Source organism: Corvus moneduloides, chromosome 1 (assembly GCF_009650955.1).
Source record: "Corvus moneduloides isolate bCorMon1 chromosome 1, bCorMon1.pri, whole genome shotgun sequence".
Lineage (NCBI taxonomy): Eukaryota > Metazoa > Chordata > Aves > Passeriformes > Corvidae > Corvus > Corvus moneduloides.
In genome coordinates, this window is record NC_045476.1 from 89820721 (window position 1) to 89836394 (window position 15674).

Consider the following 15674-nt stretch of genomic DNA (forward strand, 5'->3'; position numbering starts at 1 on the left):
GTGATTTCTGACTGGTGAGAATGAGAAATCTTGACTGAGAAGATCTGTCATTGTGTTTTCAGAAAAAGCCTAATTGTAGTATCAGTTGTACTCATAATAAGTATCAAAATGTCACTGTCTGGACTAGGCTGCCTATTTGTTTCAGGAGGGGAGAAAACTACAAAGAATAGATGTATTACTAAAAAACTCACTGACAGATTTATTTTATTTAAACCCATTGTACCTTTATTTTCAAATAGCATATTAATATCATGCTGTGGTTTATGGCTGTAAGTCTTTGGGCTACTAATCAGAGATAGTTCTGCTGAGCTGGAAAGCTCCTTTTGTTACTCTCATTTTTCAGGTGAGATTTTTTCCTAAAACACACCAGCAAAACAAATAATAGATTTTGTTGTTGTTGTTGTTGTTGTTGTCTGCTACGGTGAATACCTTATTGATTCTGGCAATCAGGTTTGAATTTATTTTTTGTAATCACAATCTTTGCAGAGATAACTAATGTCTGAGCCCCTTCTAATAGAAAACATTTAGGCATGGTGGATAATGATTGACACGCATACTTTCCATATCAAAGTGGCAAAAGTGAGATCTGACAACATTACAATGAGACTTTCTATATGAGACCATTTCATATTGATGTAGAGGTCGGCTCATCTCTGTTGTACAGTACTTGAGCAGGTAACAGGTGTTTGTCATAGAATTTTGCTCAGATTGATGCAGCTTGGCTGAAATGATAATTTTCAGGTAATTTTAATCCCTTTTTCTAATTCTTTTACAGTTAAGCAACTTGACAGAGATACATGACCAAATCAGTGGCATGGCTCGTTGTCCCTACAGTCCCCAGCACAACTCCACTGCTCTTCTCACTTCCAGTGGAGAATTATATGCTGCTACGGCCATGGATTTTCCAGGAAGGGATCCTGCTATTTATCGGAGTCTGGGGGCCCTTCCTCCTCTCCGAACTGCCCAGTACAACTCCAAGTGGCTGAATGGTGAGTCCTGATGGACTGTGAGACTCATCTTCTTTTAACTCACGTTCATCATATTCATGGTATTGAAATTCCATTCTGAGAATTTGAATGTTTTGGAGTATTGTTTATTTAAATTTTAAATTATTTTGTGCTTTTGTTATATATTATTTTACTAGTATAAGTATTTGGGAGTATATTTAATAGAGCTGAAGTCTGTAGATGTACCCTTAAAATGTGTAAGTCGTGTTTGGAGACACAGCGATGAGCTGCTGTTAGGGTGCTCTTACATGGCAAAACTGAGTCAGCTTTGAGCAGCAGCTTGCATTGAGCATTCTCTTCTGAGTACCTCAAAAACTTAAGGCAGAAAATAAACAGTTTAGAAAGGACTGAATTCTCCAGGCTTTCCCTGCAGGTCCCAGCCTTGACAAGCAGAAAAAGTTCAGCTTTCGAGCTGCTTAGGCGGCAGACTGACATTTTGAGCCGCTTAGGTGGCATCCTGACACCAAAGGATGGGGAATAGTTTACAAAACATATCATAACATTGTGTTTAACAGTCAATTTTGTGTCATGGATGTTAATCACCTGATGAGGATTTCCAGCTGGGAGAATCTGTAAACAGATAGGTATTCCTGAGATACGACAGACGGAGTTGCCTTTTTATTTATTACAAAAAAAGGAAGCAGATTCTTCTAAACTGAAAATTATTATCAAACACAAAGTGTGAAATGATGTGTATTATAGTTTGCCCATGCCTGTTCCAGAAGAAAAAGAAATTTTTCATAATGCATGCTACGTGACACAACAGTCACTATTCCTACAGCACATTTCACGTTATGATGGGATTATTGTCATGTGTGAAATTAAATACAAATATAAATCCTTCTAGCTTCAGATCATTTGGTCAGCTGCAAGTAAAAGACTTTATTTTTAATATTTCAGTTCTCCTATAATGTGAATGCTGAACTGGGCTTATACAATTAGTATTTTTTACTTGAACAATGAACCCATGACAGGTAGCTTGCAGGAATTTGTGACCTTCTCTTAAAGTTAGATGATTTTAGAATGTTAATTAACAACAACAGCAAAATCCTAAATTTTGTGGAACATAAAAGAATTATAGCAGTGCAAAAGAAGTGAGGGGAAAAATGAACTCATATATTCCTGTTCAGGCACCCTTTGTCCACTCAGCTTGGTATTGGAACTAATTACTGTTCTACACCTGTGTTCTTTTGTCAAAGGGGAAGAAGTCTTCACGCAGAATTTGCAGCTTAACTGGATATTTTTATGCCAAAGGCACACTAAAATTCCCTCTAGACTTCTCTAATTAATCATATTCACTGTATGCACATTTTGTCTATTAAAAGCCTCAGATGTACTTATACATTCTCTGCTAGAGTTCATTCTTCTGCCTCAAAACTGTTTATAATTAAGTTACCAGGAAACTGTAGCTTTTATCTTTGGGGAGGAAGAACAAGATGAGTTTTTTAATTGAAGCCAGTTAAAGTACGTCCAATATAAGACTAAAAGCAGCCCAGTTAACTATATTAAAGGAAGGGGGAATATTTTATGGGGTAGCTAGGAGAGGGGGATTCATCTGCTTTTATGTCAATTTGCATGGTTATATGATTCAGTGCCAAGAAACTACATTAGTTTTTCAGTGCTTGGATTGAAGATTTTGCTGCTTTCACTGAGAAAGTAACACAGATCGATAATCCTGCAAGAAAACTAAGTCATCAGCTGGAATGGAAGCCCGCTAGTCAATATCTGTTCAGCAGCAGTAGCTCACAGTTACTGTAATTTGGCCTCATGTGAGGTGTTCATGTGCATGCACGTCTGTCAGTGTTTCCAATTCAAAGGTTTCCTCGGAAGCACCCTGTTTTTTCTCATGTAGATTTTCTGCTCTGCGAATCATGTTGGACCAAATCAAATCATCTCTGGGGCTGATGGCAGCACTCAGAAACACAGCTGATTATCTCTCTCAGTGCTTTATTGCTGTGCAATAAAGACGTTGTTGATTTTAATGGCTAGCACAGCAAATTCAGAGATCTTCAATCCCATCAGTCAGGCAAAAAGGACATGCCTATACGCCTAGGCAGTCTGCTCTTGGTGTTCACTGTACCTTTTGGTGCAGGATCTTGACTTGAAAAGCTCTGAATCTTCATCACAGAAGAAAACTTGTTCCTCGTCTTACTTGTCAGAAGGTCTGTAATCACACAAACAATGATATACAGTGTGGGAGGGGAAAATGGACCTGATGTGTCAGGTAGCTGGGGTGAGATCCCATATTACCATGATGTGGTTTCAGCTTCTGGAAGCACAGATTTCACAAATAAAATAACATTTATGTTGTTGACCTGAGTTCCCCATTTGTTCTGGTTCAGCCAGAGTCATGTATTTATTATTGGGTCCTGCCTTCTACTGGGGGCTTGATAGGCCTGGTAGCAATCCACATCAGCTGAGTATGTAAGTTAGCAGCTGTTTACTGAGCATCATTCTGATCAGTTGCTTAACATTAGCAGATTATGGAGAAATCAGTGAACTTTCATTTCTGAATTATCCTTTTCTTGATGCAATCAACACTCAATTATCTGGGGGGACAAAGAGTTGGATAGTTCAGTTAAAAGTATTAATTATTTAGCATATGTGTAAAAGTAAGCTACAGAAATATGCTGAGAGAGTATAACTGAAGGGGAAAAAGAAAATTAATGTGAAGCACAAAGATTTTGAACAAGCACAGATCCAAAAAGGTAGATGGATAGCACAGCAACACCAACATAGAAATCTTATTTTTGACTGGAGCTAGTTATTGTGGAGCCATCCTTGAGGCTCTCTGAATATACTGTTTGTTCACCTACTAGACAACATGCTTCAGGATTTGATTCCCCTGAATTTTGTCTGGTTTAAAAATTTTTATTGGCTCAAAGGACAGTTTACCAAAAATTACAGATATCTGCACACTTCCTTAAAGTTTTTCCTATTTTGGAAAATTTTAGAATGTAGTCAGTCACGTCTTCTTCCCTGATGGAAGAAAGAAGCTTCTGGTGGTAGTTATTGAACTTGTCTCTTTTAACATTTACAGTAGTAATCTCTTCAGCTCTTGAATATCTGTGAATATGATTGCCAGTTAATTTTTTTTTTTTTTAAACTTCAGAACTTCCCTCCACTTCTAGAAAAAGAAATTGATGTTCTGTTTATTGATCTATTTCTGTCTTCCTGGTGCTCCTATAGACAACATCAAATGCAGCTGGCCCAAAGGAAATGAGCAGGTTTTTGACCACAGTTGTAACCATGCAGAAATTCTGCTCGTCTCCGTGAAGAGATGCCACTGAAGCATCAGGCTCCTCTAGTGGTATGACCTGAGCACTCACCTTAGTTCAACAGAGGTTGGGTTGCTCACAAAGAATTTATCAACTGACAGTTCGGGAGAGACAGACCCCGCGTTGTCCTCTTGCCAACCCCGTCAGTACTTTGTAACTATGTCACTGTACTCAAAGGGAACATGATCACCCACAGAAGTTAACAAGGGCTGCAGACCAGCTCTCTCCCCATCAAACAGCCCAGCTGGCTGCAAAGGTGAAATAGAGAACCCAGCTCTCCCTCCCGTGATGTCATATTTTGGCCTTCTCTTTTCCCATGTAGAGGAAAACGTAATGCCTGAAGTTACTCACATGAATATGTATATATGCACAAACAAATGAAGAAGGTGGAAAGACTGCTTACCAGTAATTTACTCTGTAAGGTGTCCTGTTCTGCTATGTACTCTCCTTTCTTTTTCTCTCTGAATCCATGTTCAAGCACTTCTGTGCTTAAGAGAAACAATTTGAGGTGATAGAGCACCCACTGAGGATTATGTCTAAAGCAGACATCTCTTCCACTGATTTCTTCCGGGCCAAAGCAGTCAGCAAGACCTTGAGCTTCAGCCAGCTGCTCAGGTCAGTAAAGAACATCATGTTGCTGGAACATTATAAAATTTCCCTTGTAGTGTTTCATAGAAAGAATACTCTGCCTTAGCAGTTGGCTTTGGACATTATTAAATGATAAAAAATAATTCTTTCATTAAGCTGGCATGCTGTCTGTTTCAGTGTCCTTAAGCTCTCACTGTAACAATGTTTAAATCATGTCTGGAGTTGATATAGTATGCTTCTAATTAGACTTTGCCGTAGAGTTGATCTGCAAAGTGTAGCATGGGAAGAATTCATCATAGCTTGCTCTAGAGAACAGAAGAAAAGGTGATAGTTATATTTGCAGTTCACAGTTTCAGTGTGTCCAGATTGGCAAGGAAAACCTTCACTTTTTAGACTGAGAAACCTCTCCTGTAGTCCAACATTTACAGCTAGTAAAGGTATTACTCCTTTCAATACACCTCTTTAAATCACTAAATGTTTGATCTGATGCCTCAGTGTGAAAGTTTGCCTTAGTCTATAATGTCTGTTCGATTTCCTCAGCCAATAAAGGGCAAAAAATTAAAAAAAAAAAAGAGAAGGAAATCCCTTCCTGTTTCATCACATGGAGAAACACTACGACATTCGTTTTCATGAGTTGTCAAATGCCTTTGCTTACAATTGCGTGGGTCTCCAACTATCTTGAAACGATTGCAGCTGTTTTCTTTACCCTACACATGCAATGATAGATGCTACGGGAACATGTTAAAGAAATAAAAACTGTGTTCTAAATGTCATGACATTTCATCAGTGGGCAGACTATAGATGATTAAAATGTAATCCTATGTCAGATGTAGCCCCAAACCAGAATAAAATAAAATAAAATAAAATAAAATAAAATAAAATAAAATAAAATAAAATATCTTGCAAATTAGAAGCCTTTCCATCTGAGGAGTGTTTGGATTGTTCTGCTTTACTGGTAGACATAATATTACCATTTTTCCTCTTGCTATCCTAAGCATTTGGTTATTAGATACTTTTACTAAAGTGGTTCCTCTGAGATCACTTTCTTAAAAACATTAATAAAAAGCTTATTAATCAATAGAAGATACTTTTAGTGTTCACAAGTAATAGTAAGAGTAAAATTCTTACAAAGGTGGTTTGGTTAGTGGGGTTTAATACAGCTCTGAATCAATTCCTATTATTGTTTGTTAGCAGACAACTTTTGCTGCTAGTAGGATGTGTAGAGACAATTTATGATCTAAGAATAAAAATTAATTCTTTCAATTTTGTTTTTAAGGATTAATGGAAATGGCTGTAATAATTCAGTGTTATCCTTTCGTTTTTCTGGGTTTTAATGAAAAGCCTTGTAATTACATAGTGCAAGCTTTTCTTTATTATGTAGTATTTCATGTAACTCAAAACCAGTGTGTGCTTGAATTTGCAATGTACTCTTTCAGATAAGAGACCTGACTGAAAATATGCAAAGCGTATTCTGCTAGTTGTTGCTTATTTTCCAAGAAGATAAATAATTACATTTCTTTGGTTGAGCAACCCATGAGGTTGGTTCTTTTCCTTTGTATCATGATTTTTGCCAGTATCCTAAAATAGGAGAGAAAATACCTGCTGGTTTTGAAACCTGTCCTTAGGCTTCTTCACTGCAGCAGCTACCAGAGGAAAAATTGGAGCAGTTAAGCTGTGTTTTTCCTTTCCAATTTGTACATCTTCTCCCTGATGGCAGTGACATAGCAGGAGAGCAGTAAGTTGGTGTGAGATGGAGGTGCCTCCCCTGACTTCCTTTTTTCCAATGCCAGACTGAGTTACTACAAAACACCTTCATAGTATTTCCTTACCTGTTTGAAATGGTAGAGACAAGAAGCACTACCCATGTAGTTGGGGTATTTTTACTTCTTATCTATCCTAGGTAAAACAGCAAGGTCCACCTTCCATTTATTAGAAACACCAGGAGGCTATTGAGGACGGAGTCTGTTCTTTTATATCTCATCTTGCCTGCTTATGTCAGGTGCCAATCAGAGAGGCTGAATGAGGAAGGAGGACACTTCTGCAAGCAGATCATCTGTTCCCAGCGTCAGAGAGGCACAACAGGAGTGTGGGCATCATTAATGCACAAAACTATGATACACAGTGACCCAGAGAAAATGAAAGAATTTAGGACTGAAATGCATCTTAACCAGGGGAAGGTGGAAAATTTCAAATTTCAGTGAGCATGAACACAATGAAAACCAGCATTTATCAAAGACAGGAGGAGACTGAATATAAGGAATAAAGCCTTTACTGTGCAAGTAACTGTGCATTGGAACAGACTACCCAGAGATGTTGTGGAGTTCCATTCACTGCAGATATTCAAGAACAGTCTGGGCACAATCCTGTCCAATGTGCTTTAGGATGACCCCACTTGAGCAGGGAGGTTGGATCAGATGACCTGTTCTAACCTGATTCTGTGATTCTGTGTGATCCTGTGACAGAAATACTGGAGGCAGAGATGGAATTTCAACAGCAGACATACTAAGCCTTAAGGTGGAGGGGACAGAGGATGATTATGAAATTGGCTTCCTTTTTGTTAAAAAAAAAAAAAAGAAAAAAAGAAGAAGGAAAAGAGGAACAGGTGGTAGGGGGTTGATGCTGGCTGTATTCCAGGCACTCACCAACAAAGCCTCTCTGTCACTCCCCTCCACAGCTGGATGTGGGAGAGAAAATATAACGAAGGGTTCATGAGACAAGGACTGGCAGAGATCACTCACCAAATATTATCATGGGCTAAACAGGCTCAAATTAGAGATATGAATTGAATTTATTGCTAACAAAATCAGAGCAGGATAATGAGAAGTAAAATTAAACCTTAAAACCCTCCACCTTCCCCCCACGCCTCCCTCGTTCTCAGCTCTACCTTCTCCCTCAGTGGTGCAGGGAGACAGGGAATGGGAATGGGGGTTATGGCCAGTTCATTACCCATGGCTTTTCCTGCTGTTCAGGGAGAGGAGTCATTCTCCTGCAGCACCGTGGGGTCCCTCCCATGGGAGACAGTTCTCCATGAACTTCTACAGCATGAGTCCACTTCACAGGGAACAGTTCTCCCCAAACTGCTGTAGCGTGGGTCACTCTTTCACAGGGTGCAAAGAGTGCAAAAAGTATTTGTCCCTTTCAAGGACAAACAGCTGCAGCATGGGCTCTTCTTTCCATGGGCCTTCCATGGGGTCACAGACTTCTCTCAGGCATCCCCCTGCTCCAGTGTGGGCTCCTCCATGGGCTGCAGGTGGATCTCTGCATCCCCATGAATCTTCATGGGCTGCAGGAGCACAGCTGCTTCACCATGGTCTGCACCACAGCCTGCAGGGCACTTGGAGCACCTCTTCCACTGGCCTTGGTGTGTGCAGGGCTGCTTCTCTCACGTTCTTTCACTCCTCTCTTCTATGGTCACAATTACATCTGTGCAGTAGCTTTTCTTCCTTCCTAAATCTGTTATCACAGAGGCATTACCACCAATTGTAATTGGCCCAGCCTTGGCCAGTAGCATGTCCGTCTGTTGGAGCTGCCAGGCATTGGCTTAGCTGGACATGGGGAAAGCTTCTGGCAGCTTCTCACAGAAGCCACCCCTGTAGCCTCCTGCTACCAAAGCTTGGCCATGCAAACCAAATGCGCAGGTCTGCAGGGAAAGTCCTTTCATTGTCACCCTTCCTGTAAAACTAAAACAGAGGAAAAAAATAAAATGGCAGTGCAAATGTTTGGGGAGAAATGGGTAAGCCATCATAACTGGGTTTTCTTTCCATACCATAACTGCTGGTTGGCAAAATCTCTTTAAAGAATACTAGAATCCTGTGTATGTGGAATTCTGGATTCAATTTTAAGTAACTATCCAAACTTCTGGATCTTTTGATAGGTCCCCATACTCAAAACTTGCAGAGGTTTTGAGTGAATTAATGTAATCCCTGTGTATTCTTCACCCTTGCCCTCCTGCCCCTGTGTACATGGCTTTACAAGGTGTCTATGCAGTCAAAATAGGTGACACAAAATCCACTGAACTCCTTTTAAGGGCCTCATTGAGGGTTAAGTCAGAGTAGAGAATGGCTTCTGTGAATAAGTTTGTCAGTGGCAAATTTGCATCAGCAAAATGATATAATAAATTGCAAAGTATTATACCATGTAAGAACACTTTACCTTGAAAATGAAGGAGATCTACTTGAAATAAACAACAGGAAATAAAATAAGAAATTTGGTAATACCATATTTGAAAACAATATTTCAGACGAGAAATAATTGCATTTCAGAATTTATTAGTATACATCAGTAAAAAAGTAATGAGTGCATCCACTTTTATGATTATGCTGAATTGTATTATAAAATCTATCAGCAGTATAAGAGAAGATTGGAAAAAAAATGTCTGGGATACAGAGTTTTAGGGTATTTTGCTGTCCTTGCTCTTCCATACCTATAAAATTTTCAATTTAGCAAAAGGAAAAGAATATAAAAGAAATCATGGAGAGCTAAGGCATTGCAAAGGAAATAGACAAAATAGATTGGTAGCCAGCTACTCTATGACAGGTTAGCATTTTTAGCACGCCTCCTAGGTAATTGTGAAACACAGAGGAAAAATAGCTATTAATAATCCATTTCTGCCAGTTTCATATGGACTTAACGTTTTACAGTTCAGCTCCTGAGGATGGATATAGCTGTGATGACCACAAGTTATGTATTTCTTTTGAGGTATATAATGCTGTGATTAAAATTTGTCCTTAAACCCTCATGAGGAGTGATGCCTTGATCAGCCTAATGCAAAGTCTGTACTTTTTTTTCTAACAGCTGCAAAGGGCTACAACTAAATGAATGTACTTAATGAATATACAGAGATAGCAAAATGCAATTGCAACTGGACTTCATTGATTAAGTTAATAAGATGAAAGAAAATAATATACACTGGCACATCTGAAGCTTGAATTCTCTCCATTACTTTCAGCATCTCTTTTGGAGAGCACTTGTAGCTGAAATGTGAAGTTTATTCAAAAAAACTCAAATGCATCTTTCTAGGATTTAATGGTATTAAGCATTTGGCTGAATACAAATATGTGGAAGAAATGGGTCTTTAGAGGTCAACAGTGTGGTGTGATTCATTGGTCTAGTGAGATCAGTGAACAAGGTCCAGATAGATGTCATTCAACATTAGAGCAGTATCTAAACTCCTAAGATTTTGACTATATGATGTATTCATATATCTTTGTGTGTCTTATTTTGTGTGCATATATACATATAAAATCTGATCTGTGTCTAGATAAGAAAAACTTAATATTTTAGCTTTCTTTTAACATTTCTGGGGTTAATTTCACTTTTGATTGAGTCTTTGAATGCCTTGCACTTCAGATGTGAGTGGTCACATCTCACAGGGACAGTCAGTGGAAATCTTAGCTCTTACTTTCTTAGAGTAGGCTTTGGACCTTTAAATCCTTAAGGTTAATTGCTGTTGCCTCCTTAAAGAAAGTTAGATCATTTCCTGTCATTTGGTTCACTCTGGGAACAGCAGCATCCGCTAACTATGTAAATTAAGCCATGTTAGCTTGCTTCAGAAGATGTGGAGTTGTACGGATTAAAGAGCACAAGAGAACTTTCTTGCTCCTAAGCTCAGACAGTGAGAAGAGGCCAGGACTACCTCAAATGCTCTCACAGAGCTCTTTTAGGCTTTTTTCCCATTCCTATACAGGAAAAATTCCTGTAGAGTTCCTCTCATCCTTTTACTCACTCAGACTGCATCTACACCACTAAATAAAAAAGGCCCAGGAAATAAGCTTATGCATGACACCTTTGGCAGGTGGAAAAGGAGAGTAATCTAAGAGGCATCATTGTGTCTTCCTGTTAAGTGCTTTCACATTAAGAACAGAGACTGTGCTCCCCAGACAATGTAGGTTTGTCTCCAACCTTCAGAAAAACAATCTTATTGTTTCCAGTGGAAGCACCATCTTGGCTTCATATGGTTGAGTCATCTTTTTTGCAATAACTTAGAAGAGTCTGTGGGGAAACATCCTTGTTGGGCAGCCATGCTGCTTTATGAAGGAAATGGTAGAGATTCCCAGGATTGGTGCTGAGAAAGCAAATTTCAGAAGCAGCAGTGATGTGTTTGCCCAGGGGCAGCGCTAACTAGCCACCCAGTGCTTTCAGTGCTTGGGCTTGTGCCTCTGTGTAGCATGGCTCCGTGCCGTTCACTGGAGATACTTGTTGGGTCACATCGGCAAAGTAATTTTCTTGCTTTCCTGATTCCACTGGTTCCATTTAATTTGGGAAAGTCTAGTCAGCCTGACACATCCATAAATTGAGTATATAAAAAACCCTATAAAGGTCATATACAATACTCGTGACATTATTACAGGTTGACATTCTCATACTAACTGCTGTCACATACCAGACTCCTTGCACTTGTTGTGGTGATCTGATAAATCAGAAATGAGATGTGTTTGCCCTTCCAGAACTATTTGCAAAGTCAGCATGAAACAAGAAATTCACTTCATTTGCTGCATTAAAAAATTACGTGGTAAGGCCTCCATGTCAACAAATAGCAGTTCACAGCACAATATTTGGACACATAAGAACTGATTTTTTCCTAGCTGAGAAGCTGCTTTTTCCTTTGACGTTTTGAAGTGACCCTCTTCATTTTTCCCAAAGAGAGAATGAAATAAAGTCTGACATGATAATCCTTCCACATCCACTGAATTCCCCAAGGTAGCGCTGAGATTATTACATTTAATGCAAATGAAAGCAGTTTTCACAAGTTTCAACAGCAGGTCACATTTTCATCAGTTCATAAAGTATAAACATAGGTGTTTGCAGATGTATATATTGTTTCTCAGTTTTGAATCCATGAAATATGAGTACTAGGTATATGAGTACTAGGTATTTTTGTGCATGTACTATGATTATCAGTGCAACTTTAAAATACTGTCTTTTGAAAGGTTGACATGGATTTTCAAGAACGCTGAACACAGTCTCAATGCATTTCATATTATTTTTACTCCTATAGTTTGTGAAGTTTGTTTTATTTTTGTAATTCATCATTCTTTATGCTGAGTGCTTCCAATAGTGTTTTTTTAACTCTGCAGTGAGATCCTATGGTGCCAATGTAGGGATCTTTTTTATATCAGTGGACCTCCAGTGAGAAGTATCTTCAGGCCTGATTGAAAGGCAGGGCCTCCTTGTTAACATTTGTACAAAATGTGTTTTGTGGGTGGATCAGCTTGGTTTTGAGTATTTGCACAGTAGATTTTTGAAGCCTTTGAAGCAAAATCCCTATTGTAATGAAAGTTTTACACAGATAAGGAACGAAGATTTAAGGTTCCAGTAGGGTTAACATTACTAATAGTTTAGTTCTTTGTATATTGTCAGTGCAGTTTTATTTCTAATGATATCATAACTCCTGTCGAACTATTTTGCCTTTTTTTTCTTTTTTTTTAACACAAATGCACTGATACTATGTAACTCATGAAGGCTCAGGGTACCAACAGGTTCTTAAAATTGTTGGGTTGTGATCTGCCAAAAGAATACCTGTGCAGCTCTGAATGTGGGGAAAATGTGGTGTGTTCCAGACTGCTCTCAAGGAAGCACTTCATAAAATAGAGAGTGAAAGTTACAGGGAAGAGTGAGAGCACTATTGGATCTGCTCAGCTTCATGCATCCAAGGCAGCTCATAATCGTTGCTGCCAAAAACCTGCCCTGGGAGCTCTCAGCGCAGCAGATAGAGATGGAAGCAGCACAAGAGGCCATATTAGCTGGGATCTGGTCTGTCTTTGAAAAAGAGTTTTCTGACAGTTTGGACTGCTGTGAGGCAATGCCAGCTTGCTTGCCTTTCTAGTGCCCCTCAGAAGTTCTGATAGGTTTGAGACACTCCTGTAAAATACTTACAGCATTTCGAATTACAGCAGCCTTTTTTCTATGCAATAGTGCATAGATGTTCACCTATAAATTTTATTTGAAGTGTTTCCTCAAAATAGATGTTTTTAAAACAGTTTTGTTTATTTGTTTTCCCGCTTCAGAATAAAATTTGGGAATGAGAAACAAAATTTTTCTTGTTTCTCAGAGGTATCAGTGTTCTAAAATGGTTCCTTGCACAAGTGGGGCTCTTCTTCACAAATCTGTGTATCAAATTTCTTTCCTTTAAGAACTCATCAGGTTGTCAGCTTCTTTTAAGGTCATGGAGTTTCCTCAGATCTAGTCATCCTTACAGGAAATGGACCACATGTTTATTGTCTTTGGTATCCACTGTTCCTTTTTTTTTTTTTTCTTTCAAAAAATATTGCCATCTGTTGCTTTCCAGATTTTTTTAAATGTATTCTTTAGTTTCTCCATCATCACCATCGGGTATTTTGATCAGTTTTCAATATTTTCTTTAAAGAAGGGGGAAAAAGTCTGTAAAGCTCTAAAAAGCATTAAGTGATACGGAGTTGAAATACAGTTATCTTACCATCAAATATTCTTGTGTAGTGCTCTTTTCTTTTAATTACAGCCTCTGAGCACATTTTTACTCACCATCAACTACTACCTGTTGTCATGCTAATCTGGAGTAATGGCATGGTGGCAAAGCAGAAACAGAGTTAAAAGATAAAACAGTTACATTGCAAGAAATCACTGTGCCCTTATGTGAAGAATGAAAACTCCGAGACACTTTTGATGGTGGAATACAGTGAGCTGGGCCAACGCTGCCCAGCACAGTCATGTTCTGTGAACACCTAGAGCTGAACCTGTCAGACCACGTGTTGTGGTTTGACCCCAAATGGCAGCTCAGCTGTCTATTTGTGCTGGTGGGGTGGTGTGAGAAAGAAAAGGCCTTGGCTCTGTGTGAGTGCTGCTCAACAATAACAAAAACATCCCTGAATTACCAGCACTGTTTCCAGCACAAATCCAAAACACAGTGCCATGCTAGCTACTATGAAAAGAATTAACTCTACCCAGCCAAACCCAGTGCATACTGATCATGTATCTCACAATCCCAGCTGGACATGAGCTGGCCTGTTCAGATGTCATGGTGCCATATCCCTAAAGGATAATAAAAAGTGTCTTTATCTAAATATAAAGCTTGAAGATAAATCCAACTTCCACATTAGTATGAGTGCATGTATCACAAGAAGGCAATAAATGATCTTTCCTTCTGTTATTTTCAGAACCAAATTTTGTGTCATCTTATGACATTGGGAACTTTACCTACTTCTTCTTCCGGGAAAATGCAGTGGAACATGACTGTGGAAAAACAGTTTTCTCTCGTGCTGCTCGGGTGTGCAAAAATGATATTGGTGGCAAGTTTGTGCTGGAGGATACCTGGACTACCTTCATGAAAGCTCGTCTGAACTGCTCTCGCCCTGGTGAAATTCCATTTTACTATAATGAACTTCAGAGTACTTTCTTCCTGCCAGAACTGGACTTGATCTACGGGATTTTTACCACTAATGTGTAAGTAAACTGAATGATATATTTTATTTTCTTGCTGTTCATGACAGCAAAACCTAGAACTTCTGAGCTATTTTCTTCTACATATGCCAAGTAAACATCATAAATTCAAACTACTGTTTTGCCCAATCCACTGGTTTCTGTGAACAGGTATCTGTTCCAAATGTTTTCCATGTGAATTGTTGAAAACACGAGAGAAGGACGAATTCATAATATTTCCTTATAGCAGGGAGCCAGTTGTGTTTAAGACTATTCTGTCATATTCTTCATTTATTCTTAGAAAGTAATTAATTTTTTTAGTATTGTAATATGTAAACACATTATGTATTTATGAAATAAATGTTTTATAATTGTAATGTGACATAATCATGAACTTGACATGATGGAATTTGACGATGTCATAAAGAACTCATCTCGCCCAAAAGAGCACAAGAGGTGCTCTTATGTATTTTAAATTAGCTCTAACATATCCTTATGTGAGTTTAAGGGTCAAACCAAGAATTTAACCTGATTTTAAGTAAACCTGTTATATCAATAAGGTAAAATTTTAAAAAAAGAAAAAAGTACAATTTTGTCTTAAAAATCCAAATTTGTTAAATATTAAAAAATTAGAAGAACATAGAAAATAAGACATTTATCTCAGAACTTTGTTAATTAACTTTGTTAATTTAAATATGATGACTGGTGTTCAAATGCTGCTTAGCAAGAGCGACCTCTGTGTTATGGCTGTGCAGCCCAATGTTCAGAACACTGGAACAATTTCAGATTTTGAGTTCTGATTCTCTTACCTTCTTGTAGTGTCTTGCTGTGTAAGTCAGTGCTGGTTTGGATAAATTTGGAGGAAAAATATCCTCTGAGAGAAGGCAGGTTACAACCAGCCTTCCCCCACCAGGTTCGGGAAAAAAATAAATTTTCCTCGAAGGAAAGTGAAAGAGATAAAAACTATTTATTTAACAAACACACAGGAAAAGGATAATAATGCTAAATAATAAAACCTCTCGCTGTGGAGAGAAAACCTGGGGAAATTTAAGAGTCCTTCTGTAGATCTCTCTTTCTCTCTCCTCGGAGCTTGGTCGTGGTGGGCCCTCCTCCAGGGCCTCCACCTCGGTGGAAAAAGTCCCGATGTGTTCTGATGTTGAAACAGTCCAGCAGAGAAAAAAGGAAAAAATCAAAGTCCCAGGAAAACAAAAGTTCAACTCTGTCTCCCTCTGGAGAAAAAGAAAGCCGAAAGCTGGCTGGAAAGCAAGCAGTGCTTCCTCTGCTCTCTACTGCAGAAAGCAGAACACAGAGGATTGTGTATCTCTGTGTCCTTGAAAACAAACTGTAAACTGCTTTGAAAGTTTTGCTGGGTTTTTTTTTCCTCTTCCCCCTCTCAGGCTCAGTTTAA

At 38.7% G+C, this 15674-nt stretch overlaps 1 protein-coding gene across 6 annotated transcripts in view; it reads left to right on the forward strand.

Annotated features, from left to right (window-relative positions):
- Positions 1 to 15674, forward strand: part of SEMA5A (semaphorin 5A) — a 318391-nt gene that overhangs the window by 178460 nt on the left and 124257 nt on the right. For all 6 annotated transcript variants that reach the window (XM_032118104.1, XM_032118127.1, XM_032118114.1 and 3 more), the window contains 2 exons: positions 776 to 989; positions 14005 to 14290. In XM_032118104.1, coding sequence (XP_031973995.1) covers positions 776 to 989; positions 14005 to 14290 — 500 coding nt within the window. The remainder of the gene's footprint in view (positions 1 to 775; positions 990 to 14004; positions 14291 to 15674) is intronic.